Source organism: Eimeria acervulina, genomic scaffold, assembly GCF_000499425.1.
Source record: "Eimeria acervulina Houghton genomic scaffold, Eah_scaff318, whole genome shotgun sequence".
In the NCBI taxonomy this organism is placed as follows: domain Eukaryota; phylum Apicomplexa; class Conoidasida; order Eucoccidiorida; family Eimeriidae; genus Eimeria; species Eimeria acervulina.
In genome coordinates, this window is record NW_013549890.1 from 8233 (window position 1) to 36100 (window position 27868).

Below are 27868 nucleotides of genomic sequence, written 5' to 3' on the forward strand. Positions count from 1 at the left end.
TATATATATATATATATATGCATGCGTATCAGTATATATATGTATATATATATATGTGTTATATACCTTTCTCACTTTGTATATATTAATAATATAGGCATTTAAATAGAGTTATTTATATATTTTGTTTATGTTTAAAGGAAGCTGTATTCATTTGTTTATTATTTAGCAGAACAAACATTTCTATAAAAACTTTACTTATTGGTTTCTATTGAAGTAGATTTTTTCTCTTTGTTTATTTAAATAAAACAAACATTTAAATAAAGTTTTGTTCATTTGTTTGTGTTCAAATAGAGTTATACATCTCTATTAATGTGTAAGAGAAATTAATTTAATATAACAAACATATAAAAATCTTATTCATAGAATACAGCGAAGCAAACTCTGCTACTGTTGTTGCTTATTTATTTAGATACAACAAACAGCTGCGAGTGTGCTGCTCTCCTCTAGGGTTTAGGGTTTAGGGTTTGAGGGTCCTTGCTAGTAATGCCGAAGATAGAGGAAACGTTCTGCTGTTTACAGCTGCCTATACACCCCAACATGTCTGATACTGTTGCTCGTTGCTGCGGTGTATTTGCAGCTGCTTTTTTGTGTATTTGTTTGTTTGAAGAAACAGCCATTAGAGCAACTTCATACCCCACAAATAACTCAACTTCGTCTATTATTCAAATTTATTGTTTAAGAGACATATTTGTTTGTTTATATTTTATTAAGAGACATGTTTGTTTGTATAAAACAAGCAAGTTTACTTCATTATTTATAAACATATTTTCTCCTATATACATTTATCTTTCTAGTAGAAATATTTGTCTTCTTGTTAACAACAAACCTGCTCTCATATTAAAGAGTCATTTACTTATTATAAAAACACTTCCCACCTTATTAATTTTTTCATTACAAGCAACATTTATATATATATATATATATATTAATCAACACGTCCCCTGATCTACTGTCTCTTTTGTTAATAACAACAACAGAGCCAGGCTGCATGCATGCAGTCTCCTGCCGCTGCACTTGCACTTATTACCTCCACCAGCTGTACGTACACCTGGGGCGAAGTGTATGCGCAGCTATTCCTCACAACCGCAGTATATATAACTCTTCAAACAGGCTATGTAGCTAGCTGCACCTGCAGCTAGTAGCTACCAACCACGCAGCTAGCTGCAGCTAGCTGCAGCAGATAGGTTGCTAGCTGCTACAGCTAGGTGGGTCTATTGTTTCCGAGTCTGCATTTGTAGTACATCCATTAAAGGCTTTCGGGTTTGCTGTCTCCGTCGTATAAACCAACTGTCTCTCTTTGTCTCTGCACGCGCTCCCCACCCCTTAACATTATTAATTAGAATGTAACGAAGCCCCCTGTCTCTTTCTGTTGTCTCCTTCTCTTTCTCTAATTGCTAATCTCTGCAGATATGTTTACTGTGTTATGTCTTCGTCTCTCTGCTCGCTGCACTTGCTGCTCTACTGCGCAAGCTGAGTGCGAGTCGCTCCGTATCCTTGGCGTCTCTCTAAACCCTAAACCCTAAACCCTAAACCCTAAACCCTGCCTGTTTCCGCCACTATAGCTGCGGTTTAACTGACAACAGGAGGACAGCAGCAGCAAAACAAAGTAAGCAATCAACACGCTGGGAATCGAACCCTGACCAACGGCCTGAGAAGTGGAGGCGCTACCAACTGCACTATTTCCAACTTCCCACTCCGTGCCTACTTATATATATATATATATATATATATATATATATGCATATACACATAGATATGCATATAAATTTGTATACATATATATATATATATCTTTATAGAGTTTCATAGGTGTTTATTTTAACTAATATATATATATATATATTATTTATTTTCTATCTATCTATACGTCCCTCAGTATAAACCTAAACAAAGTATCGATAAAAGGGTAAAGCTGTAGACTGCCTACAGTAAGCAACAAGTAGGAATCATATATTAATATGTACTTCACAGAAAGAGTAGCCAGAGAGCCGACATATATAAGGTGTTTATATTGCATATAAAATAAACATATATACAGATAGATAGATATATGTATATATATATATATGTATATTTGGTTTAAGACAAAAAACAAAAGAAAATATAATATCAGTTTCGCTTTGCCCCAAACTGTTTTCTTGCGTAAAATAAATCTGACTTAGCGCTCCCTAAGTTTACAATCTTAGGGCATCCATCTCGCTGCAAAGAAACGCATACACATACAAACCCTAAACCCTAAACCCTAAACCCTACATTCGAAACACTGCACTCGATGCAAAGCCTCAACGTGCTTCCAGCCAGGGTTTAGGGTTTATGCTTAGGGTTTAGTGTTTAGGGTTTAGGGTTTGATGTTACGCCGTGCCTCCTCTCCTACTGCTACCCGCATCCCTACAAATGAATGGATGTGCACTCAACTAGCTAGCTAGTAAGAAAGCTAGGTAGCTAGCTAATTAGTTAGTTAGTTAGCTAGCTAGCTAGCTAGCTAGTAAGAATGCAAGCTAGCAGATAAGAAAGTTGTTTATCTAGTTTGGTAGTTGATAAGAATGAAGGATAGGGTTGTAGAAAATAATGCATGCAGGCGTACATCTTTCTCCATCTGACAGCACTCCTTGCAATAAAATGCATCCGATATACCTTGACCTCCGCATATAACACAACGGCCTTGAAACGAACCGTAATTACATTCATCACAAATTCGAACTAAAGTGTGGGGTCGAACATAGCTGTCGCATATAGGGCATTTACCATCGCAGCGCTCGCACAGACGTCCTATTGCTGTAAACAAATAAACAAATTAACAAATTAATTAATTAATTAATTAATTAATTATTTGTTTTTTAAAATTATTTTCTTGTTTATTTTCGTGTGAAGAGGGTTGAAACTTTCACATACGGGGCAGTTGACATCGCAGCGCTCGCACAGACACCCGATTGCTGTATATATGTATATAAACAATAAAGAAATATATAGATATATAAATAAATAAATATATTAATTAATTAAATTAATTAAATTAGTTATTTTATTAATTTATCTGGCTGTTTATTTATCTATTTAACAGTTTATTTTGGTGTCAAGGGGCATAGAACTGCAGCAGGAAGGAAGAAGACAAACAAACTAAAAAACAAACAAAGTAAACAAAAAACAAAAAAAAAAGATAAAGACGAAAATATTGATGGAGACACACGGAGACAGAGACAAAAGAAGAAGCAAATAAAGAAGATAGAGACAAAAGAAACAGATAAAAAAGATAAAGACAGAGACAGAAGCAAATAAAGAAGATAAAGACAGAGACAGAGGCAGGAATAAAGTAGACAAAGACAGAGACAGAGACAGATAAAAAAGACAGAGTCAGAGACAGAAGCAGATAATGAAGATAGAGATGAAAGAAGATAGAGACAAAGGGAGAGATATAATAAATAGCCAGAGACGCATACACCTAAACATGCATATTGCCTCTAAACAAACAGACAAACTGATGCACAAGTGTTGCTGCTGCTGCTGTTCCTTCTGCTGCTGCTGCTGCTGCTGCTGCTGCGGCTGCTCCAGCGCAAAGGCCTCTCCACCTACCGATGCCTGGCTGCTTCCGGCACATAATCAAGTCGGGATCTGTGCAACAGCAGCAGCAGAAACAGCAGCAACACAATAACATCCAGCAGCAGGAGTCGCTGAAGGCCGCAGCGTTAAAAGAGCTTCTCTTGGTGTGATCAGGTGTCTGTTGGTCTCGCTGCTGCTGCTGCTACTACTACTACTGCTGCAGCTGCTGCTGTTTCTGCTGCTACTATTACTGCTGCATCTGCTGCTGTTTCTGCTGCTGCTGTTTCTGCTGCTGCTGTTTCTGCTGCTGCTGCTGCTGCTTACGATGTTTGGCTGCCATCTTCACGTTGCTAACACAACAACAATATGCAAAAGGGGTGGAGAGGCGGACGTGCAGTCTCCAGCAGATCTCAAGAAATAAAAAGCTGATCAACACCACCAAAGGAATCAATCTCTCTCTTCTTCTTTCTTTACTCTGGGTGCTGCGCTGCAGCAGCAGCAGCAGCAGCAGCAGCGGGCAGAAGAAGGAAAGAAGATCCGACTAAGCTGCAGCAGAAAACCCTTATACTTCGCGTTATAAGAAGAAATTTTAAGAAAAACAAAGCAGATACACCCGAACTTGAGCAAACAACAGCAACAGCCGCAGCAGCAGTAGCAGCAGCAGCCCCCTGACTTGCTGCTGCTGCAGCTGCATGCAGCGAGGAGGGGTGAGAGCAGGAGCAGGAGCAGAGCGTGAAAATAGAATTCGGTCTCTATATAGAGTAAAAGTTTGAATATAATTGAATAAAAAGAGTTAAATAAAGTTAATTTCTTAAGAAATAAAAGAAAAACAAATAATTTATTTACTGAGCCCAGAGCGAGTCGAACGCCCAACCTTCTGATCTGGAGTCAGACGCGCTACCATTGCGCCATAGGCCCTTATCTATTTTGCTTGACCTTAATTGTTCTGAATATTATTATATATATAAATATATATATTTATATATATATTAATTGTTTTCTCAGCTAGTTTTAAATAAACAAAGACAGATAATTATATTATTATACTCAGGCTGATTTGGCTGTCTTATGATGTGCTGCTGTTGTCTGCTGAATATATATATTATATTCATAAACACAGCCCCTTAAAAAGAGATTAGGAGGGAGGCCTGCATGCATTACTCTAGTTGTTTATTGTATTTGTCTTTAATGATTGTTTATTCTATTTAATATACTGTATTTAAATGCTGCAGCTGCTGCTCTTACTGCAGCAAACCAACAGACTGCTCTAACGATCCCTGCTTACTGCTGCTGAGTCTCCAGCAAAGGCAGGAGCCAGCTTGCTGCTGCTGCTGCTCTTATTTCCCTGCTGCTGCCTGTGTTTCTCCTCCCTGCAGCAGCAACTATAGAGGCTGCTGGTGAGCCAGATGCTGTTGCTGATGCTGGGGCTGCAGCAGCTTGTACAGCAGCAGCAACAGCAGCAACAGCAGCAGCAGTTCTCGAGGGGTTTCTTTCATTGATATTAATCTTGCAGAGGCAGAAGGAGACGCCTGAAAGCGGCTCTTCTTCTTAACAATGATGGGCGATCGCAAAAGGCTTTCAACTGTCTCCTTTCCTGTTCCTTTGCCCCCTTCTTTTGTTAATACCTTCGCGGTGTCTGCTGCTAGCAGCACGAGCAGCAGCACACCAGGGGCCCCTTGCTGCTCCTCTGCATGCATCTATCATGCGCAGCTTGGCTGTCTCCTCCACCGAGAGGGGCCCCAGGGGCCCCACAATTCATTGCTTTGTCTCCACAGCAAGAGGCGCCGCACTGAAGCTCAGCAGACACTCCCGGCGCAGCAGGGGCCCCCCGATGCTGCTGCTGCTGCTGCTGCTGCTGCAGCGGCTGCTGATGGTCTCCAGGAGAGTCTCTTCTGTTTAGAGAGCAGCAAGAAGCAGAAAGAGAAGGGCCTTGCTCCTGCTGCTGCTGCTGCTCCTGCTGCTGCTGCTGCTGGCCCGTTGCCCAGACGGCGCCCGGTGTCTCGTCAGCTGTTCTCGCCTCGTGCAGCCAGCAGCGAGCAGCAGCAACAGCAACAGCAGCAGCAGCAGAAGCAGGAGCATCAGGAGGATGATCAGGAGCAGCAGGAGGAGAGTAGGCCTGTGAAGCAGCAGTTTGCTGCTGCTGCAGCATTGCTGCAGTCTCTGCCGATATGGAAGCGGCATCCTGAGTCGATGCCTGCGTTGCTGCGTGCAGCAGCAGCAGCAGCAGCAGCACGTAAGCGTCACAGCCCTTCTGGGGCCCCTATAAAGAAAGACAGCTTATTAGATGCCCCTCCCTTCTCGTCAGCTACTATTCACTGGGAAGCAAAAAGACAAGCTGTCTGCATCAAGGCATACAATAATGCTGTGGGGCCCCACACCAGCTGCTGCCGCTACTTCCCCCTGCGCCTCCTCTCGAGCGATGGCTGCCCGGGGCCCCCCCCCTCTCCTCGCAGAAACCCGCAGCAGCAGCAGCAGCAGCAGCAGCAGCAGCAGGAGCAACAGCAGCAGCAGCAGGAGGCAGGGTCTGGGGTGCAACAACAGCAGCAGCAGCAGCAGAAGCAGCAACTAACGTGCCCCAGGCGTCTCTTATTTGCTGCTTATGTTTTCTTCTTGCAGCTGCCGTTAGCAGCAAACACAGAGCGCCGCAGTCGCTCGCTTAAACCCAAACAGGGTTCAGGGGGGCCCCTGGGGGCCCCCAGCCAATTGGCGGCTGGAGCAGCAGCAACAGCAGCAACAGCAGCAGCAGCAGCAGCAGCAGATAGGGATGTCGGCGGCAGACGGGCAGGGGCACACAGGGGAGGTGATAAGACACCAGGAAGAGAGACAGGGGGATCTCTTATTGCTGCAGAGGCCCTAGCCTCTGCTGCAGTTGCTGCTGCATGTCTTTCTGCTGCTGCTGTCGATAGCAACCAGCAGCAACAGCAACAGCAACAGCAGCAGCAGCAGCTTGCTGCCCCAAGCACGGCGGCTGTGCTTCTCCTCTCGTGGTCCTTCTCGCGGCAGCAGCAGGGCTCTGTGTTATTTGGGGCCCCTGAACAAGGCCAGCAGCAGCAGCAGCAGCAGCAGCAACAGCAGCAACAGCAGCAGCAACAGCAGCAAACAGATCTGGAGGTTGCTGATGCTGTGCACGAGGAGCAGCTGCGAGAGGCAGCCAACTGTCTCCAGGTGTCTCCTTCTGCTGCTGAGAGCCAAAGGGGCTTGACATGCAGGTGAGTCTCTCTCCTGCTGCTGCTGCTGCTGCTGTTGTTGTTGCTGTTGCACTGCTGCTGTTGCTGCTGCTGCTGCAGTTTGGGTGTTGGCGGGGGCTTTTCTTCGTCTCAGGGGCCCTCTGTATCTAACTCATGTTGTAGCCGTTGCTGCTTTCCCTGCTGCTGCTGCTGCTGCTGCTGTTTGTCTCTGTAGGTTGTGTGGATATGAGAGCGAGGCAGGTTTGCTGCAGCTGTCTCCTTTTGCTTCTCACTGTCTCCATCTTAAAAAGCAGCACTCCTTTCTCGCCCCGCTGCTTGCGCTGCTGCTCCCCGTTGACCAGCAGCACGCGTCTTCCCCAGCAGCAGCAGCAGCGACAGCAGCAGCAGCAGCAGCAGGTGCTGCTGCTGCTGCTGCTGCTGGGCCGGACGGCCACAGCAGGCCGACTTTGAAGGACCTCGCTGTAGCCCTGCAGCAGCTAAACAAGCAAACATGCATCTCCTGCAGCTCTGCGCAGCAACAGCAGCAGCAACAACAGCAGCAGCAACAACAGCAGCAGCAGCAGCAACAGCAGCAGCACTTCCAGGTGCTCGATCAGGGAGCTTTCGCTGATGCATGCTCTGCTGCAGCGGCGCGGCTGCTGCTGCTACTAAGCAAAGTTCTGCTGCGGGCCCCCAAAACCTGCACAGCAGAGCAGCAGCAGCTGCTTGCTGCATTTGCTGCTGAGGGGCATCCAGTGTCTCCTGCAGCAGCTCCGCATGCAGCTGCAACTCACGCAAGATCTCAAGGCTCCTCTGGGCCTTCAACTCAGCAGCACGAACAGCAGCAGCAGCAGCAGCAGCAGCAGCAACCGTTACCCCCGTCTGCTGGAGCGCGAGGAGAGACAACTTCAGCCCGCCTGCTGCAGGAGCAGGAGACGGTACGGCCCCTTGTGTTGCAGCCGCTGCTGTTGCTGCTGCTGCTGCTGCTGCTGCGGTGAACGCACATTGTCTTGCTGCCTCCTTGGTGGGTGGTGTCTGAGTTGCTGCGTTGCTGCTGCTGTGTGTTGTACTGCTGCAGAATCTGCAGCGTCTGCTGCTGCAGCAGCAGCAGCAGTTTGCTGCTGAGGCATTTGAGGCGCCTGTGCTACGTCCTCCCGAGAAGCAGCAGAGGGGCCCTCTGGCGTTGTGTGCTGCTGCAGCACCAACAACAGCATCTGCTGCCTTCTTGCTGCAGCACCTTCAAGCAGCAGCAGACAGCAAAATGTTTGTGCCGTCAGTACACCAGGCGCTCTTAGAAGCCAAGCTGTGGGGCCCCACACCTGCAGCGGCGTGTTGCTCTGGGGCTGATGCAAGCAGCAGCAGCAAATGCAGCTCCTGCCCCTGCAGCCAGGCATCGCCCAATGCCTCAGACGGGCAGCAACAGCAGCAGCAGCAGCGGCAGCAGCAGCAGCAGGAGCAGCAGCAGATGCCGTTTCTGCGGCGACTCCTCGGCGACGGCTGCCTGCGTTGTGGCAGCATCAATTCCTGTTGCGTCTCCTGCTGCTGCTGTAGCAGCAGTAGCAGCAGCAGCAGCAGCAGCAGCAGCACGATAAGTACCCGGCACGAGGAGGAGAGCTTGGAGGGCCCCCCGGACGCCGCTTTGCTGCAGCGGGGGCCCTTTGCTGCTGCTTCTCGGCGGCTGAGTTGGTTTGAGGTGATGTGTTTAATGCCGCAGCAGCTGCACTCCCTCCCCATCGAAGGTCCAGCAGCAGCAGCAGCAGCAAAAACAGCAACAGCAGCAGCAGCAGCAACAACAGCAACAGGAGCAGCAGCAGCAGCAGCAGATTGCCGGCATCTTCTTGCAGTGCTGCTGCCCCCTGTGGGGGGCCCTCGCTTACAAGAAGATGTGCTTACTCGGGTGTCTCTGCAGCTGGGGCTGGCTGCAGCTGCTGCTCACCCATTTGTCTCCTTTCTGCTGCAAGACAGCAGCAGCGGAGTCCCTAGAAGCATCAATACCCTCACGCTCGCGCTGCAGCAACCTGCTGCTGCTGCTGCTGCTGCTGTTGGTGCGCTGCGGTGCTTCCTCGCTGAGCAGACTACCCCACTAGTTGTGGAGCTGCTGCTGCCCGGAGATGCTGCTGCAGCAGCTGTTGCTGCGGATGCTGCTGCAACAGATGCCTCGTTTGCTGCAGCGGCTGCTGCTGTTGGCGACTGCTACCGTCGATGCCTCCGGCTGGTAGAGGCTGCTGCTGCTGCACTGTGCTGCAGTGAGGGGCCCCCCAGCTACCCGCAGGGGGCCCCCAAGAAGGCGTTGAGGTTGCTGCTGCGGTATTTGCTGTTGCGGCTAAATTGCTGCTGCTGCAGTACGCAAAGCAGCACGAGTCCCCCGTGCAGCAGCTGTTTTGTTGCACTGGAAGCTGCTGCAGCTGCTGCTGCTGTTGCTGCTGGTCCTGAAGCAGCCAAAGGGGCTCCAGCAGCCTCTGCAGCAGGCGCAGCAGCTGCTGCAGCAGCAACTGCAGCAGCAACGACCGTTGACAAGGAACGCCTGCTGCTGCTGCGCGTCCTTGCCTTCCTCTCTGCTGCTCTCTTGCAGTTCTTGAAGCAAATGGAAGACAGGGGTGCCCCCGCTGCAGCAAAGGCAGATGCTGCAGCATCTGCAGCAGCACCAACCGCCGCAGCACCGGCTGCAGCAGCACCAGCTGCAGCACCAGCAGCAACTGCGGGAGCTGAAGGAGATGCAACAACAACAGCACATGCCGACGATGCAGCAAGTGCAGCAGCAGCAGCAGCAGATGCCTCAGATGCATGCGAAGCAGCAGCTGCTGCAACTGCAGCAACTGCAACAGCTACACCGTCTCCATCAGCTGATCCAGTAGCTGCAACAGCTGCAGCAGCTCCAACAGCTACAACAGCTGCAGCAGGAGCAGCAGCTGCTACACCTGCTGGAGGAGCAGCAGCTGATACAGGATCAGCAGCTGCTACAGGATCAGCAGGAGCAGCAGGAGCAGCAGGAGCAGCAGGTATTATCCCTCATGCTTCTTCTTGTGTCTGTAGTAGAGAGACAGCTGAGGCGTGTGGAGGCTTAATGAGCGACGTGCATTTGAAAGCTGCTGCACTCATCACAGAATGCATGACTTTTGGGGGGCTTCCTGCTGCATGCGATGACACACAAACAGGTTAGGCCTTCTGTCTCCTTTTGCTGCTGTCTCCTCTTGTCTTGCTTCTGTCTCTCCTTCTTATGCTGCTGTCTCCTTTTGTCTTGCTTCTGTCTCTCCTTCTTATGCTGCTGTCTCCTCTTGTCTTGCTTCTGTCTCCTTCCTCCTTTGCTTCTGTCTCCTTTTGTCTTGCTTCTGTCTCCTCCTGTCTCCTTTTGTCTTGCTTCTGTCTCCTTCCTCTTTGTCTTCTTCTTCTGTCTTCTTTTGTCTTTCTTCTGTCTCCTTTTGTCTCTCTTCTGTCTCTGTTTGTCTTTCTTCTGTCTCTGTTTTTTGTCTCTGCTTTTTTTCTATTTGGGGTTTGCTGTCTCTGCGGTTTATTTTGCTTCTTCTCTGCCCAGCAAAACATACAATTCCTCCTCTAAAGAATCAATTCTGCTGCTGCTGCTGCTGCTGCTGCTGCTGCTGCTGCTGCTGCTGCAGGGCTTCTTATACAAACAACACCCTTTGGGGCCCGCGTCGTTCGGGGTGTCCCCTTGATGAGTCGTCATCAACTCCATCGATTTGCTTCCTCTTTAGAGAAACCATTTGCTGCAGCAGAAGGCAGAGGGCTTGCTGCTGCTGCTGCTGCTGCTGCTGCTGGCAGCGGCAGCAGCAGCACACGGAAAATTACCAGCAGCAGCAGCAGCAGCAGCAGCAGCAGCAGCAACAGCAACAGCAGCAGCAGTAGCAGCAGCTACCGAGCTGCAGCAGCGGACGGATCGTCTCTGTCTGCAGCTTTTCCTCCTTTATTATCATCACCACCACCATCTGCTGCTGCTGCTGCTGCGGGGTTGCTGCCTGCTGCTGTACGAGGTCCTGTCTCCCGTGAGTGTTGGCGGTCTCCTGAAGTTGAGGAGACAGCAGAAGATGTGAAGCCCGCTGGAAATCGTGCTGAGCTGCTGCAGCAGCAGCAGAAGCAGCAGCAGCAGCAGCAGGAAGAAGAGGAGCCGGTGCCCTGGCAAAGCGTTGATCTCTTTGCTTGGAGTCTCCTCGATGAAAACGGTTCGGCTTCTCTTGCTGCTGTTGCTGCTGCTGCTGGTGCTGCTGCTGCTATTGCTGTTTTTGTTGTGGGTGGTGCTGTTGCTGTTACTGGTCTGCTGCTGCTGTTGGTTGTCCTGCGTCTTTTTGTGCTGCTGCTGCTGCTGCTGCTACAACTTCTGCTGCTGTGTGGCCTCTTGGTGTGCTGTTGCTGCTTCGTCTAATCTTGCTGCTGCTGCATACTTCGTATTTTGCTGCTTCTGCTGCATATCTTTCGCTGCATCTGTATTTGTTTTATGCTTGCTGCCTTGCTGCTGCTGCTGTTTGTTCAGGGGCTTCTGCTGAGGTGTCTCTGCAGCAGCGCGTCTCCAGGGCCTCCACGCGCAAAAAGACGGCCCAAAGAGTCTCCTCTGCAGCAGCAGCAACAACAGCAGCAGCAACAACAGCAGCAGCAGCAGCAGAGCAAAGGGAGGCAGTATGGACACCGGAAGCCGCAGCAGCAGCAGCAGGAGCGGGCGAGCCGAAGGGTGCGGGGCCTTCCTCCGGCGCAGCAGCAGCAGCAGCAGCAGCAGCAGCAGCAGCAAAGCGGTTGGGTTCTGCTGCTGCTGCAGCGTTGTCTCCTGAAGAGCCCCCGCTGCAAGGAGACAGCAGCCGCCGCGTGTTAGCTGCTCCGTGGCAGGCAGCAAGCGGTGCTGTGCTTGAGGTTGCTGCTGCAGAGGCGCAGAGACATCGATTGTCTCCTTTCTTTGGGGTTGTTGTCGAGGTGCTTCAACTGTCTCCTTGCTGCCTTTTAACTGTCTCCTTGCTGCCTTTTAACTGTCTCCTTGCTGCCTTTTAACTGTCTCCTTGCTACCTTTTAACTATCTCCTTGCTGCCTTTTAACTGTCTCCTTGCTGTGTCTTTTGTGTCTCCTCGCTGTCTTCTAACTGTCTCCTTGCTGTGTCTTATATCTCCTTGCTGTCTCCTTGCTGTCTTTTAACTGTCTCCTTGCTGTCTCTTTTCTGTCTCCCTCCACCTCTGCCCTTCATCTGCCGCACCAGCTAGCTAGCTGGACATCAAAGCTAGCTAGACAACTAGCTAGCTGGCTAGCTAGCCAACTGAACAGCTAGCTAACTAGACAATCTAGCTAGCTAGCTAGCTAGCTAGTTATGCGGCTAGCTAAGCAGTCCTGGCCTCTGTCTTTGCATTGGCGTCTCTGATGCAGCAGCACCCCCCTGCCTGCTGCTGCTGCGGCTTCTACTGCTCCTACTACTACTGCTGCTGCTGCTGCTGCACCTACTGGTGTTCCTGCTGCTGCTGCTCTTGCTGCTTTATTGGGGTGTATCGCCTTCTTCCTTTGTCTTTGCTGCTTCTCCGCAGGAGAGTGGCTGTCTGCCTGAGGCTGCAGATTTGCAGCAGCACCGCAACAATTTGTTTTTTATATATGATGAGCTTGACAGGCTGAGTGAGTGCAGCTGCAGCTGCCCCACACTGCTGCGGCTGCTGCTGCTGTTGCTGTTGTTGCTGCTGCTGCTGCTATTTGTGTTGCTGCAGTCGATTGTATTGCTGGTAATGGTGGTCGTGCTGCTGCTGTTGTTGCAGTCGCTGCCGTGCGCGGTTGTTGCTGTTGCTTCTGTTGTTGCTGTTGCTGCTTTTGCTGCTGCTGCTGCTTGATTGGGTGTGGGTTGCTGCTGCTGCTGCGTTGCTTCGAGCTGCAGAGGCGGCGCAGCTGTACGAAGGCCCCTCGAAGGCAACACAACTCGCAGCCAGACAAAAACGTCTCCGGATCGGCAGATCTGCTGTCCACGGGTATGTCCTGCTGCTGCTGCTGCTGTGTGTTGCTGCTGCTGTTGTTGCTGTTTGTGCTGTTACTGCTGTTGCTGTTTGTGTGGTCGTTGCTGCTGCTGCTGCTGTTGCTGTTTGTGCGGTTGCTGCCGTTGCTGCTGTTGCAGTTGTTGCTGGTGCTACTTCTGCGGTTGCTGCTGTTGGTGCGGTTGCTGCTGCTCCTGCTGCTGCAGTTGCTGCTGTTGCATTCCGTGCGCAGCAGCTGGCGGCGAGGGCCTTCCGCTCGACTTAGAGTTTTTTATGTTTTGTGATGGTGCTGCTTTAATGCTTTAATTGAGTACTTGCTTGTCTTTGTGTTGCTGTCTTCTCTGCTGCTGTTGCTGCTGCTGCTGTTGCTGCTGCTGCTGCTGCAGATGGGGTGTCTTTGCTGCAGAGCCCATTAGGCGAGGGGAGTTTATAGTGGAGTACGCCGGCAACGCCGTCTCCGAAGCAAAGGCAAACTTCTTGTCAGCATGCACATCCTTGCATGCATATATATATATATATATATATAACTATATACATATATATATATGTAGTGCTTGCATGCATATATATATATATATATTTGTTGCTTTGGAGAGGTCGATTGCATGGGGAGTGGGGGCAGGAGCACTTATTGCTGAATTTTGCTGTTGTTGTTACTGCTGCTGCTCTTGCTGCTGCTGCTGCTGTAAATATATATTTCTATGCATGCATGCATGCATGCATGCATGCAGAGAGGCTGAGTGTGTACAGAGTATGGGAGGGAGTAGTTAATGAGTTATTGTTCTTGTTGCTGCTGTTGCTGCTGCTGCTGCTGCATGCATGCATGCAGAGAGGCTCAGTATGTACAGAGTATGGGTGGCAGTACTTATTTCTTTAAACTCAAAGACGGCTCAATTGTGGATGCCACCACCTGCGGCTCCTCCACTCGCTTCATTAACCACTCGTGCGCTCCGAACTGCGCTACCGTAGATATACTCGTAAGACTTATGCATGCAAATGCATGCACGTACATGCATGCATCTGCATGCATGCATCTGCATGCATTTCCATAAAGATTCATGCAGATGTATGCATGCATAATGGTGTATGCAGATGCATGCATGCATGTTGGTGTATGCATGCATGTTGGTGTATGCATGCATAATGATGTATGCATGCATGATGGTGTATGCATGCATAATGATGTATGCATGCATATTGTTGCATGCAGATGCATGCATGCATGAATGGTGGTGGTGTATGCATGCATGGTGGTGCATGCATGTACTTGTGGAGTTGTTCTTGGTGTTTCTGTTGTTGTTGCTGGTGCTGCTGCCGCTCCTGTTGCTAGTGGTGCATGCATGCATGCATGCATGCATGCATGGTGTTGCATGCATGTTTTTGCTGCGGGTGCTTAGGATGAAGACGAAGAGGAGGGGGGCAGTCATGTGGGGCTGTTGGCTTTGAGAGACATCTCCATGGGGGAAGAGCTGCTCTATAACTACAGGTTAGAGAGACAGGAGTAGAGCGAAGTGTATACTTAGTACAGTATAATTTAAAAATGCATAACTGCTGCTGCTCTAGGTGCTGCTGCTGCTCTCTGTGCTGCTGATGCTGCTCTATGTGCTGCTGCTGCTCTATGTGCTGCTGCTGCTCTATGTACTGCTGCTGATCTCTGTGCTACTGCTGCTCGCTGTGCTGCTGCTGCTGCCCGTATTGCTGCTGTCCTTTCGGCTGCTGTCCCTGCTGCTACTGTCTATGCTGCTACTGTTCTAACTGCTGTTGTCTGTATTGGTGCTCTCCTTGTTGCTGCTGTTTCTGCGTCTGCTGTGCTTGCTGCTGTTGTTGTCTGTGTTGCTGTTGTCCCTGCTGCTGCTGTCTCTTTTGCTGCTGTTCCTGCTGCTGCTGCATGCATTGATGCATACGTGGCAGCGAATGCATCATTCGAGCGTTAGTCTTCTTTGGTAATGCTGTTTATTATGGAGACACAAAGACATTTGCAAGTGCAGCAAAGCGAGGCAGCAGCAAACGAGCAGCAGAATTGGGGATCTGTGCATCAAGCATCATCCTTACGTCCGCTGCTGCGCTGCTGTTGCTGCTGTTGCTGCTGCCTGCAGCCTCTCCGAGAGTTCGCTGCAGCAGGAGATCTGCTGCTGTGGGGCGCCCAACTGCAGAGGGGTAATGTGACGAAATCCCCACACTTCTGATCCGGAGAAGACGATCCCCACGTAGGGGATCGACCCTCAAAGAGCCAGGAATGGGTACAACAGAGGGTATTTACGCAGGGGATCGACTCCCCAAGAGACGATCCCCACTCTGGGGATCGGCTCCCCAATAGACCATCCCCACACAGGGGATCGACTCCCCAAGAGACGATCCCAGTGTTCTCATGGGGAGTCGATCCCACGTTTGTTGCGTCGAAGGATTTTTTTGTGCTTTATTTAAGCGACGCTCTTGTCTCTTTTGCAGCTAAGCTGCTGCAGCGTCAACTCCAGAAACAGCAGCAGCAGCAGCATTGGTAGTACCAGCAGCAGCAGCACAGCAGCTGCAGTAGCAGCAACAGTAGCAGCAGCAGCAGTAGCAGCAGCAGCAGTAGCAGCAGCAGCGGCAGCAACGGCAGTAGCAGCAGCAGCCACTGCGGCTTTAGCAGCAACCAAACGAAAGGTTGATGTCTAGTGTATTAGATATGCAGCAGCATAGAAGAAAACTTGCTGAGTTGTCTCCATCCTCGCATGCAAAACACAAAGAAGACAGCTCAGCTATTGTAGAGAAGGCCCCTAGGGGGCCGCAGCGGAGCGAGTTGCTGCCGGCGCTGCAGCTGCAGGCGGGGAGTCCCCCATCCGCGTGCTGGTGGTGCTGCTGCTGCTGCAGGTGCAACAGCTGCTGCTGCAGGTGCAACAGCTGCTGCTGCTGCTGATACTGCTGCTGCTGCTGCATTTTCAGTTTGCTGCGCCCCCAACATGCCCCGACTCCTTGCCGTCGTTCTCTTGGAGTCTGTAGAAGCCGAAGCGGCTGCTGCTGCTGTTGCTGCTGCTGCTGTTGCTGCTGCTGCTGTTGCTGCTGTGTTCCGAAGGCCCGTATAAGGGGGTTTGCTGCTGCTGACAGGCGCTAAGGAGAGCGAGGGGGGGTCCCCAGGGGCCCCATTGGTGGCTGTTGCCTCAGGCCAAGGGGAGGGGGGGCCCCCCGTAAACCCAAGCACAGACAAATCCCCTACTTGCAAACCTGACTGCAGCCGCAGCAGCACCTCAGAAGAGCCTGAGCAGAGCCTCTCAGGGGGCCCCTCAACCGATGAAGGGGCCTCTGGATGAGGTGCTGCTGCTGCTGCCGGCAGCTTCCACCCGTTCTGCTGCTGCTGCTGCTGTTGCAGTTGCTGCTTCAGTGGCTCGGCTGCAGCAGAGGCACGAGCAGCGTCCCACGGTAGGTGGGGAACCACTCCTGCTACGTTGGCTGGTGCTTCTGCTGTTGCTGCTGCTGCTGTTGCTGCTACAGCGGCGGCTCCAGCTTCAGCAGCAGCGCAGTTTTCGCTGCTGCTGGGGTGTACAGCCGAAGTTGAGAACTCGGCTGCAGTCAGTGGGGGCGTGATGCTACAGTGACTTGGTTGACTGGGTTGCTGCTGCAGCTTTGCTGCAGCAGCAGCAGCAAACGAGGAGCCCCCAGAGCTCCCTACAGGGGCCCCTCCCAGTGCATCTGGCAGGAGGGCACCGAGGGGCCCCACAGGGGGGCCCCCTAACGACCGCACAGGGGGGCCCCCTAGCGACCCCACAGGGGGGCCCCCTAGGGGCCCCCTGGGGCCCCCATTAGCGATGAGGTACTTGGCACGGTTTGTTAAGGCGGAGAGGGCCAGGCGGACGCACCTGAGAGAAGCAGCAGCAGAAGTGTGTGGGGTGTAGGCAGCTGCCATCAACAGCAACTGGAGATGCAGCAGAAGCAGCAGTAGCTAGAGATACAGCGGCAGCAGCAACAGCAGAAGCAGTTGGCGGTGCAGCTGGAGATGCAGCAGCAGCAGCAGCTGGAGATGCAGCAGCAGCTGATGCTGCTGCGATAGAGGAACCACCAGCTGTCAGCAGCAGCAAATAGAGATGCAGAAGCAGAGGCTTGAGATGCAGCAGCAACAGCAGCAACAGCAGCAACAGCAGCAGCAGCAGCTGCTGCTGCTGCTGCAGCAGAGGACCCAACTCACCTTGCAGTTGCGTTCCAGGCCTTCAGCTTCAAAGCCACAAGGGAGCGCTGGTTGCTGTCAGCAGCCGCATGTCCTGCTGCTGCTGCTGTTGCTGCTGCTGCTGCAGCCGAAGGGGGTTCAGGCGCTGCTAGTCTGAGGAGCTGTCCCTCGGCCTCTAGCGGCTTCCGCAGCAGCGCCAGCTGTCTCCTTTGCTGCGTAAGGTAGTTAAGACAAAGAGAGACTAACTGATGTTCTAGCTGCTGCAGCTCTTGCAGTGTATCTTCTCCTTTGAGTGTATGTGAAGCAAAGAAGGAGAAGGCGGGTACAGACCCATCACATGCAGCTCCACTTGCTGCTGCTGCAGATGCAGTACATCTCGCTTCTGCTGCTGCTGCTGCTGCAGTTGCTGCTGCTGCTGCACACAAAACACTCCACACCAAACCCCTTGCTGTCAGTCTCATACGATTTATGCTGCATAATGTGGGGCCTTCAGGCCCATCTAAGAGTTGTCTACAGGGGAATGCTGCTGCTGCTGCTGCTGTTGCTGCTGCTGCTGTTGCTGCTACTGCCGCTGTGCTGCTGTTGAGAAAAAAGCACCTACCCTCGGCCTTCTTCTCGTCAATCTCTTTCTTCATTTCTTCCAGCTTGAGCTTCTGCTGCAGCAGTTGTTCTGCGGTCTGCTGCTGCTGCTGCTCCTGCTGCAGCAGCTGCTGCTGCTTGGCGTGCTGCTGCTCCTGCTGCTCTTGCATGCGTCTCTCTCGCATGGTGGCTTGCTCTTCAAGTTGCTGCAGCTGGCTGTGGAGTTGGTTAAGCTGCTGTTTTTTCTGCTGCTGCTGCTGATCGCGGGCCTTCAGCTCTTCCATTTGCTGTTGCACCCGTTGCTGCTGCTGCTGTAGTAGCTCCCGCTGCTTCTGCTGCTCCGCCGCTCGGCTTTCAATGTCTGCTACAACCTGCTGGTGTCTCAGCAGCTGCTGCTCTAGTAGCTGCTGCCTCATTTGAATCATTAATTCTTCGTGGTGTAGCTGCTGCCTGTCTTGGTGGTTGCGCATCTGCTGCTGCTGCTGCAGCTGCTGCTGCACTACTTCGCGCTGCCGCTGGTTCGTCTCCCGCAGCTGCAGCTCCTGCTGCAGTCGTTGCTGCACCTCCTGCTGCATCTGTAGCTGCTCTCGCTGCTGGTTAAGGCTCTCTTCCTTCTTGGCTACGATAGCTAAGAGCTGCTGCGCCTCTTGCTGCTGCTGCAGTGCTTGCTGCAGCTCTTTCTGCGCCTTCTGCTTCTGGTGCTGCACTTCCCGCTGCAGTGCCTCGGCCTTTTGCTGCTGCTGCTGCAGCTCGAGAGCCTGCGCAGCTAATGCCTGCAGCAGGTGCGCTTCCTGCTGCTGCTGCTGTTGCTGCTGCTGTCCTGTGTCTGTGGCGGCAGCACCCGTTGCAGCTGCTGCAGCTGGTGCTTTTGCTGCATCTGTTGCTGCATCTACTGCTGTCGGTGCTGCATCTGTTGCCGCTGCAGTCTGCTGCTCGGAAGGGTCCGCTTTAGCTGCTGCTGATCTGTGGCGAGGGGATTGCTGTCTGGGGTGGAGCTGCTGCAGCAGCGAGCCGTCTGTTTGCTGCTTGCTGCAGTGTGTTTGCTGCTGCTTGCTGCTGCTGCTTCTTCGAGGAGCATCCAAGGAGACGGCAGTTTCTGCTACTTGCTGAGGCATCCACTGCTGCATCTGCTTCCCCAGATCTGTTTGCTGCAGCAGCGCAGCATATCCGGGCAGTGACTGCATGCAGCCCGCCACAGCTAATCCTGCTGCTTGAATTGCACAAGTAGAGAAGAAACGAGCAGCAGCTCTTGCTGCTGCTCTTTCTATTGGGGCCTTCTCTGAGGAGCAGCTGCTGCTGCCGCGTGGCAGCGCCAACGCCGCGCGAGGATAACTCCCTGCTGCACCTGCTGCTGCAGCTGCTGCTGCGGAGGGTGGTGTTGCTGTTGTAGCTGCTGCTGCGGATGCATGTTCCGAGTCTGTTGCTGCTGATGGGACGCTGCTGGCGCTGCTGCTGCTGTTGCTGCTGCTGCTGCTGAACCGTTTGCTGTGGGTGTCGAGGAAGAGCTGCAGCGAACGAGAGGCCTCTGAGGCGACGCTGGGCCCTGACGGTGACAGCAGCAAACCCCCACCAGCAGCAAGAAGAGACGCTTCTGCTTCACCCTCTTCCGGCTCTGTTGCGTGTCTTGCTGCCATCTCAGCAGCCAAAGCAAACTCAGCTGCTCGCTGCGCCGCCTCCCCCGGGCTCAGAAACTCCCCCTCCTCACGAAGCATCTCCTCGGAGACGATCCCAGGACGATCCCTGGAGACGATCCCACGACGATCCCCGGAAACGATCCCAAGGCGATCCCCGGAGACGATCCCAAGACGATCCGCGGAGAGGATCCCAGGATGGTCCCCGGAGACGATCCCAAGACGACCCCCGGAGACGATCCCAAGGCGATCCCTGGAGACGATCTCAGTGCCCCAATGCAGCATTCCGTCTGCTGCAGGACGGCACTCTCCCGCACTGTGTGGCAGTAGATGGAGCATCGTCTCGTTTTGCTGCTGCTGCCTAGCTGGTTTGCTGCTGCTGCTGCTGCTGCGGACTTGCAGCATGGGAGGCTTTGCAGGCAACAGCTGCAGCGGGCTGAGGGCCCCCGCTGCTGCTCCTTGTTGTAAATTATTGACAAGAGGAGACAAACTGTCTCCTGATAGAACAGGCGATCCACTCATCTCTCCCGGAGAGACCCCACACCATCGCCCACCGACAGGGCCCGCCACGTAGTGCTGCTGCTGCTGCTCAAGCAGCTGCTGCTCCTCCAGTTGCAGCTGCTGCTGCTGCCATGCCGACAGCTGTTGCTCATTCAGTTGCAGTTGCAGCTGCTGCTCCTTCAGTTGCAGTTGCAGCTGCTGCTGCTCGGACAGACGCTGCTCCTCCAGTTGCAGCTGCTGCTGCTCCGACAGTTGCTGCTCCTCCAGTTGCAGCTGCTGCTGCTGCCGTTCCGACAACTGCTGCTCCTTCAGTTGCAGCTGCTGCTGCTCCTTGGACAGATGCTGCTCCTCCAGTTGCAGGTGCTGCTGCAGCTGCTCCGACAGTTGCTGCTCCTCCAGTTGCAGCTGCTGCTGCTGCTGCTCCGACAGTTGCTGCTCCTCCAGCTGCAGCTGCTGCTGCTGTTGCTCGGACAGATGTTTCTGCTCCTGCTGCTGGTGCTCCTGCTGCTTGGACAGGTGCTGCTGTTCCGGCGGCTGCTGCTCCTGCTGCTGCTGCTGCTCGGACAGATGCTGGCGCTGCTGCAGCTGCTGCTCGGACAGATACTGCTGTTGCTGCTGCTGCTCAGAGAGATGCTGCAGCTTTTGCTGCTGCTGCTGCTGTTCCAGATCCTGTTGCTGTGAAGGTTGCTCCAGCTGCTGCTGCGGCTGCTGCAGCAGGAACTCCGGCTGCTGCTGTTGCTGTTGCTGCTGCTCAAGATGCGCGTGCTGCACTTCGCCCTGAGTCTGTTGCTGCTGCTGCCGGTGGCGTCGGGCCTTAGGCTTCAGTCGCTCCTGATCCTGCTGCTCGTGTTGTTGCTGTTGCTGCTGCTGCTTTTGTTGTTGTTGCTGCTGCTGCTGCTGTTCTTCACGCATTCGTGTTTGCTCAATTTGCTCTTGCTGCTGCAGCTGCTGCTTGTGCTGCACCTGCTGCAGCTGGTGCAGCAGCAGCTGCTGCTGCTGTTGCTTCTCTTCCTGGTGCTTCATTGGCTCCTGAGTCTGTAGGTACTGCTCTGGGAGCTGGTGAAGTTGCTGCTGCAGCTGCTGCTGATGCACCTGTTGCTGTTTTAGCCGCTGTTCCTGATGCTTTTGCTGCTGGGTTTGCTGCTTCTGCTGCTGGAGCTGCTGCAACTCCTGCAGCTGCCGTTGTTGCTCTTGCTCTTGCTTCTGTTGCTGCTGCTGTTTGCACTGAAGATGTTGTGGCTGCTGCTGCTGCTGCTGCTGCGGTTCCTGCCGCTGCTCCTTTTGCTTCATCTGCTGCTCCGGCTGAACCTGTTCCCAGTTGTCTTGCTGCTGCTGTTGTTGCTGCTGCTGCACGAGCTGCAGGTCCATAGAGCGCTGGCGTTTTTTCTGCGCTTGCTGCTGCTCTTCGTCTGAATCATGTTGCTGCTGTTGCTTCTGCTGCTGCTGCTGCTTCTGCTGCTGCGCTCCCCACAACTCGAAGCTCTGCAAAAGTTTTGTCTGGTTTTGGTGCCTCTGCTGGAGCTGCTGCACCTGCTGCAGCTGCTGCTCCTGCTGCTCTTGCTCTTCCTGTTTAGGGGGCTGCTCGGGCAGGTCTTGCTGCTGCAGGTGCTTTTCAGTGCCTAGCGATTGCTTATCCTGGTGCTGCTGCTGCTCCTGCTCCTGCTCCTGCAGCTTAGCATCCTCTATAAACAGGTGCAGCGGCTGCTGCTGCAGGTGTTTCTGCTGCTCTTGCTGCTCCTGTTTCTCTATAAGCTCCCCTTGCTGCAGGTGCTGCTGCGGCTGCAGCAGCAGCTGGGGGCTTTCTTTCTCTTGAGGTTTAAGTTGCAGCAGCAACTGCTGCTGCTGTTGCTGCTTCTGCTGCTGGTTCTGTAGAAATCTGTTTAGCTCTCTACGGCCATGAAGCGTGTCTGAGTGCTGTGAGTTGCTGCTGCTTCTGCTGCTGCTTCTGCTGCTGCAGCAGGGCAAGTATGTGTCTCCTGTTTGTATCGTGTCTCTTTGATTGCTGTTGAGTTTGTGTTTGCTGCTCTTTCTTTGAATAATCTCTTTCTGTCTCTTTTTAGGGTTTTCTTCGTCTATGTTTGCTGCAGCAGCTGTCTCCTTTAATACTTCTCTGCTGTTCGCTGCTGCTGCTTCTTTATTTGCTGCTTCATGAAGAGACAGAGAAAGAGAGGCGCAAGGAGACACTTTATAAGGGGGCCCTAGACCCCCCATCTCTTCTGCTGCTTGCATATTGCTGCTGCTGCTGCTGTCAATACACTGCATTATTGCTGCATTTGCTGCAGTAGAAGATACTCCTGGAGCGCCTCCTGCTGCTCTCAGCAGCGACGCTGTGCTGCTGCTTCTGCTGCTGCCGTTGCTTCTGTTGCTGCTGCGACTTCTGCTCCTGCCTCCGCTGCTGTTGCTGCCGTTGCTGCTGCTGCTGCTGTCAATGAAGCCCCAGGCCTCAATACCAGAAGCAAGAAGCAGCGCTTTCTTTGCTGCATCCCCCTGTGGGGTCTCTGGTGTATCTACACTGTCTGTCTTCATTGTGCCCTAGGGAGACATGTATTTGTTTAAATGTCTCCTCCTCAAGTATGCATTACTCTCTCTATTCAAAAGATGCATTAAAGCGTTCTACACAGATAGAAATAACTGTAGTCACTGCAGCAACAGCAACAGCAGCAGCAGCAGCTGCTGCTGCTGCTGCTGCTGCTGAAGTGGGCTTGGGGCGAACGCCTGCCAGGTGTACGTATCAGCTGTTTGTTTAAAGGAGAGACACCTGGTGTCTCCTAAGCAGAGATATGTGGGTGATTAGAGCTTAGGGTTTAGGGTTTAGCGTTTTAGGGTTTAGCTAGGTTTTAGGAGACAGCTGTAAGCGGTGCTGCTGCTGCTACCTGCTGTATATCCACAGCAAAGGAGATAATAGGCAAAGAGAAGAGACAAACAGCAGCCTCGTACATCGTGTGGGGCCCCACAGGGTTGCTGCTGCTTTGTTTCTGCTCGTGCTGCTGCTGCTGCTGCTGCTTTGCTTCTGCCTTTGCTGCTGCTTCTCTTTAACTACAGCCTCTCTAGCAAGGCGTCTATCTACATAAGCAGCACCTACGCTGCATGCCCAGCCACACATACAAATGCATGCATATGAGGTCAGATGCATGCATGCACGGACTGTACGTACACCTCATTAAAAATGTTTAAAGAAGCTCTGTGCATCTGCACACCAGCGAAGCCGCTTGGGGGGGAGGGGCGCGCAGTATAATAGAAATAAAGATAATTCGCAGCAGTCTTCTAAAGCATAAATGAATATAAATAAATACAAATAACTAAAAAACAAAGAAGAAAAAAGAAAACTTCGGACACACACAAAGCGCAGCAGCAGCAGCAGCAGCAGCAGCAGCACCCTGGTGGAAGCGCTGCTGCAGCTGTTTCTCGCTGATCTATATTTTATTCATTTATTTTTTTAATTTATTGAAATAAATATAATTTAAGAAGAAACAAAGAAATTCAAACAGCAGGGAAACCGCAGCACCGCCAACCGCAGCCGCCTCAACAGCTGCAACAGCAGCAGCAGCAGCAACAGCAGCAGCAGCAGCAGCAGCAGCAGCTGCCCGTGAGGCGGCGACGGGGCTTTAAAGAGCGGGCCATAGAGCGCGTAGCTAAGGGTTTGTATGTTAGTTTGCGCTGTATTTCTGTTTGTTTACCTGCTACAGCAATTATTTACATTTGTCTCTCTTGTTTATTATATCATTTTTCTTTTGAAGACAGTGAACGATGGTGGTAGGTGTCTTGAGAGCGGTCCTGCACATACAGCTGGCTGTTGCTGCTGCTGCTGCTGCTCTCCATGTCTCTCTTCTCTGCTCTTCTTTCTTTCTTGCTGCTTCTTGCCGCTCTCTGCTGCGGTGTGTGCATCACCAGCAGCAGCGGCAGCTGCTGCTGCTGCAGCTGCAGCAGCAACAAAACAGTGAATTCTTCTTTCTTGACAGATAGACACCGCAGCAGATTGTCGCGGCTGGGGCAGTGTTTGTTGCTGTTTGTCTTTTATTGAGTATTAGAAATATGTAGTAGGGTTTATATATCAGCTTCTTAAACATGCTGAGGGGATTATATAAGGCTGCAGTGCAGCTTGCTGCTGTTTTTGTTCTGCTGCTGCTGCGTCTGTCTCCTCTCTTTCTCTGCTATATACCCCCAGCTCGCCTCTGTATACCTCCATTTGCAGGGTTTAGGGTTTAGGGTTTAGGGTTTGGGCCGGTGGAGAGCTGCTGGGTCTTGAGGGCTTTCTCTGCGCTCCAGGGTTTAGGGTTTAGTGTTTAGGGTTTAGGTTTATATAAGGGGCGTTTATGTTTTCTTTTCTTTTTCTTCTCTTCGCTTTGTTTGCTGCTGTGCTGCATTTACTGTACTACCTGCATGCATGCATGTACCTGCATGCATGCATGCATTTGTTGGGGCTGTATATTGGAGTATTTGTTTTGTTTTTGTTTGTTTTTTTCGGCTTTTCCCTCAGGGCACAAACTCCTTATCTTCTCAGTCTGCACAGACAACTGTAGGCGGCTCCCGGGCTGCTGCAGCGAGGTTAGTCTTTACAGCCCCAAAATGCAGGCATCTGCTGCTGCTGATGCTAATACTGCTACTAGTGCTGCTGCTGCTAATGCTGCTACCAATGCTGTTGCTGCTGCTGCTGCTGCTGCAGGAAGAGGGTAGCTCCTAAGGGTTCAGGTGGTGCTAGCGGAACAACGACAGCAGCAAGGCCCCGGGCGCATGCATCAAACCAGGGGATTTTGAAGTTCTATACAGAAGACGCACCAGGCCTCCGAGTGTATGCATGCAGCAGCAGCAGCAGCAGCAGTAGCAGCAGCAGGAGCAGGCTTTATTAGTAGAAACAGATTGACAGAGGCAGAAAGAGCAGCAGCTGCAGCAAAAGGAGCAGTGTGATATCTGTCTTTTTTTGAGAGTGCACGGGGGTTGGAGATAGCTGTTGTGTTGTGCGTTTGCTGCTGCTGTGCTGCTGCTGCTGCTGCTGCTACTGTTGTGCTGCAGGGGCCCTCAAGCCGTGCTGATTATGGCGCTCGTCTTTATGGGGGTTGTTGTGCTGCTGCACATCGTAGGCAAAATACGCCAGGCAGCCAGCACCTAAGCAGCAGAAGCAGCAGCAGGTGCTGCTGCTGCTGCTGCCGATGCAGCAGCGGTAGCAACACCCGACGCAGCAGCAGCTGCTGTACCATCAGACGCAGCGACAGCTGCAGCATCAGACGCAGCAGCAACTGCAGTAGCAGCTGCTGCTACTGCTGCAGCATCAGACGCAGTATCAACTGCAGCAGCAACTGCAGCAGCAGCAGCAGCAGCAGCAGCGCAGCAGTAGAAATAGGCGATTTGCCTCCCCGTTGGTGTGCATTGCATTGCCGGGGAAGCAGTGGGGGGGTGTTTCTTTTATTTAGGTTTTGTATGGATGGAAGGACCTGCACTTTTTGTTTATGTTCTTAAGGGCTACTATTATCTTTTGTTTTTAAGCGAGGCATTAGGGATTTTCTTTTGCTGCTGTCAGTTTTAGTTGCTGCAGTTGCTGCTGCTGCAGCTCTTTTACCCATATAGAGATACCCCTGGCTTCGTGTGTCTCCTCGCTAAGGCATAGAGGCTGTAGCAGCTGCTGGTGTTGCCGCAGCTTCTGCCTGTTGCATGCACTCAGCAGCAGCATCTAGGAGACGGGGCTGGTTGTAATAGCAGCAGCAACAGCAGCAGAATGCAGCGTTGCTTCTCACTCTCTCTCTGCTGCACTTCCCGTGTCTTAAGGCAAAGCTCTTAGGCTTTGAAACCTCACCTTCTGCTGCTGTTGCTGCTGCAGCTGCTGCTACTGTCTTGCTGCACACAAGTGAAGAGAGAGCGTAGGGGAACTAACTGACTTTCTCCGAGGGAGGGACAAGGAGACAGTTTGTCTACAGGAGACAGAGCAGTAGCTGTACATTGTTGAGATGTCTTTAAAAGAAAAAAAATTCGCGTTGCCGGCGGGTGGTCGTGAGAAAGAACTGGGATCCGATCCCGCTATTGGGATCGGATCCCGGGATCGGGATCGGTTCCTGGGATCGTGGTCGGGTCCCAGTCCTGGGATCAGTTCCAGGAATTGGGATCGGATCCCGGGATCGGGGTCGGTTGCCCTAAATGGGCAGAGTGACAGGAAGGGTATCTCTTGTTTTGTGTATGGCCTAAGGTACGTTTGTTGCTGCAGCCAACAACCGCTGCTGCTGCAGCAAACAACTGCTGCTGCTGCAGCAAGCAACTGCTGCTGCTGCAGCAAACAACTGCTGCTGCTGCAGTACTTTAGAAGAAATATATAGCTAGATATTACCTTTAAGGATTGGTTGAGCTCAGGCGTGGATACCACAGCCCTGCAGGCGCTTCGGTGTGTTGTATCGGCACTGAGACAATAAAGACAGCAGCAAAGCAAGAGGAGACAGCTGAGCTGTTTGCTGTTTAAAAGGAGACAGCTGCTGGGTGATGCTGTCTCCCTTCAATTAGCATCATAGGGTATATAATAATAGGGCTTTGCTCTGCTGGGGCTGGGCTGTTTACTCTTCCCTAGGGTTTAGGGTTTGGGGTGTATGTATATATAAAGCCCTCCTTACCCTCTGTAGACCCCTTAAACATCAGGGCCCGCTGGGTTACCCAGCACTGAAGGTTTCCTTGATTAACACACAAAACTGCTTCTTCATCTGCATGCAACGCACAGCATAAAAAATCAGTTGGGCTATCAGGTAGGGCTTGAGCTAGGGTTTAGGGTTAGGGTTTAGAGCGGGGGCAGCTTAGGGCTAGCTAACGATTCTGGAGAGGGTTTAGGGTTGGGGATTAGGATTAGGGTTTAAGGTGTAGATGTAATGTTTAGAGATAGGGATTCTCAGTGGGGTCTTAAATTAGGGTTTAGGGTTAGTGTTTAGGGTTAGGGTTTAGGGCTAGGGTTTATACAGCTAGGATTTATTTAGGGTTAGGGTTTAGAATCAGGGTATGGCGCTAAGTTCGAGGGCTTGCATATAGAATTACGCTTTATGACTAGGCTCTACGGTTAGGGTTTAGGGTTTTAGGGATAGGATTTAGGGTTCAGGGCTAGGATTTAAGGCTAGGGTTTAGGGTTTAGGGTTTACCTGCTGCTGGGTCTGTTGATCCGATGACGAAATCTCCGTTTTTAAAGTCGACAGGGGTGCGGGGCCCAGTAATGCGAGTGCCTCAGAAGAAGAGTTTTTAGGGTTTTGTTTGGTATTAAAGGAGACAGCAAGGCATTTAAAAGGAGACAGACCAGAGAGGAAAAGGAGACAAAAAAGAGATATCAAAGGAGACATCGTAATGCACAGCAAGGAGAGACCCTGCAGGCGGGTGTCTCTAGAGACGAATTTTTAGGCTTTTGTTTGGTGCTATAGAAAAGATAAAAGAGTATTTAAAAGGAGACGGAAAAGTATTATAAAAGGAGACAAACGAGCATTTAAAAGGAGACAGCAGAGTATTATGAAAGGAGACAAGCGAGTATTTAAGAAGAGACAGCAGAGTATTACAAAAGGAGACAGCAGAATATATTAAGCAAGGAAACAGACATAACTATTACTATAGAAGGAGAGACAGAATATGCTATTAATCAAAGAGACATTATGAACTAATAATACGCGCGGAGACAGCTGAGTAATGAGACCGAAGAGTATTTAACAGGAGACAACACAACTCTAGTGAAGGAGACAGCAGAATTTAGGAGACATAAGGAAACAGACAAGAGACAGAGAGACAGCAGATATAAATAAGGAGACAGCGAGACAGAAGTTATAAGAAAGGAGACAGAGAGACAGCATTTATAAGAAAGGAGACAGACACTGCATATTCTTCTCACCGCAACTCATAGCTTCAGGCCTAAAGGTTAGAGTGTGCTCATATCGCTGTCTCTCTCTATCCCATCTGCTTGTCCCTACATGCAGCACTGCAAACTCTTTATTAGCAACAGAGCCAGGGGCTTTCTTTCTTTTAAAAGAAAATTTCTTTGAAAAGAAGTTTCCTATTGCATGCATCCGACGCATAAAACGACGACCCGCGCTGCGACGCGCTGCAGCAGCAACAGCAGCAGCAGCAGCAGCAAACACAGCAAACGCAACAGCAGCAAACACAGCAGCAGAATATATCGATAGAGTCAGCAGCTTTCATATCGTGTCTGTTTATTTATTTGTTTAGGTTGAGGTATTGTTCTGTTCTAATAGCATATATAAATCTATGCATGAGAATAAATAAATAAATACATATCTATATATATGCATGCATGCACATATATATATATATATAAGCATTATATATGTATGCACATCTAAATAAGTATATATATATATATATATATATATATATATATGCATGCATGCAAAAGCGCATAAATACACT

The 27868-nt window shown here is 51.4% G+C and overlaps 2 protein-coding genes across 2 annotated transcripts; one reads left to right on the plus strand and one right to left on the minus strand.

Moving 5' to 3' along the window:
• Window positions 1-5094: 5094 nt before the first annotated feature.
• On the plus strand, window positions 5095-15304 carry EAH_00032690 (SET domain-containing protein, putative; the record flags this gene model as incomplete). Its single annotated transcript, XM_013395978.1, has 12 exons — window positions 5095-6749; window positions 6943-7645; window positions 7786-9862; window positions 10322-10882; window positions 11191-11621; window positions 12218-12302; window positions 12556-12646; window positions 13036-13128; window positions 13479-13626; window positions 14047-14135; window positions 14746-14806; window positions 15098-15304. 12 exons carry the CDS (start codon window positions 5095-5097, stop codon window positions 15302-15304), a joined length of 6201 nt encoding a protein of 2066 aa, XP_013251432.1.
• A 79-nt stretch (window positions 15305-15383) lies between these two features.
• On the minus strand, window positions 15384-22024 carry EAH_00032700 (hypothetical protein, conserved; the record flags this gene model as incomplete). Its single annotated transcript, XM_013395979.1, has 2 exons — window positions 15384-16482; window positions 16809-22024. 2 exons carry the CDS (start codon window positions 22022-22024, stop codon window positions 15384-15386), a joined length of 6315 nt encoding a protein of 2104 aa, XP_013251433.1.
• Window positions 22025-27868: the final 5844 nt, after the last annotated feature.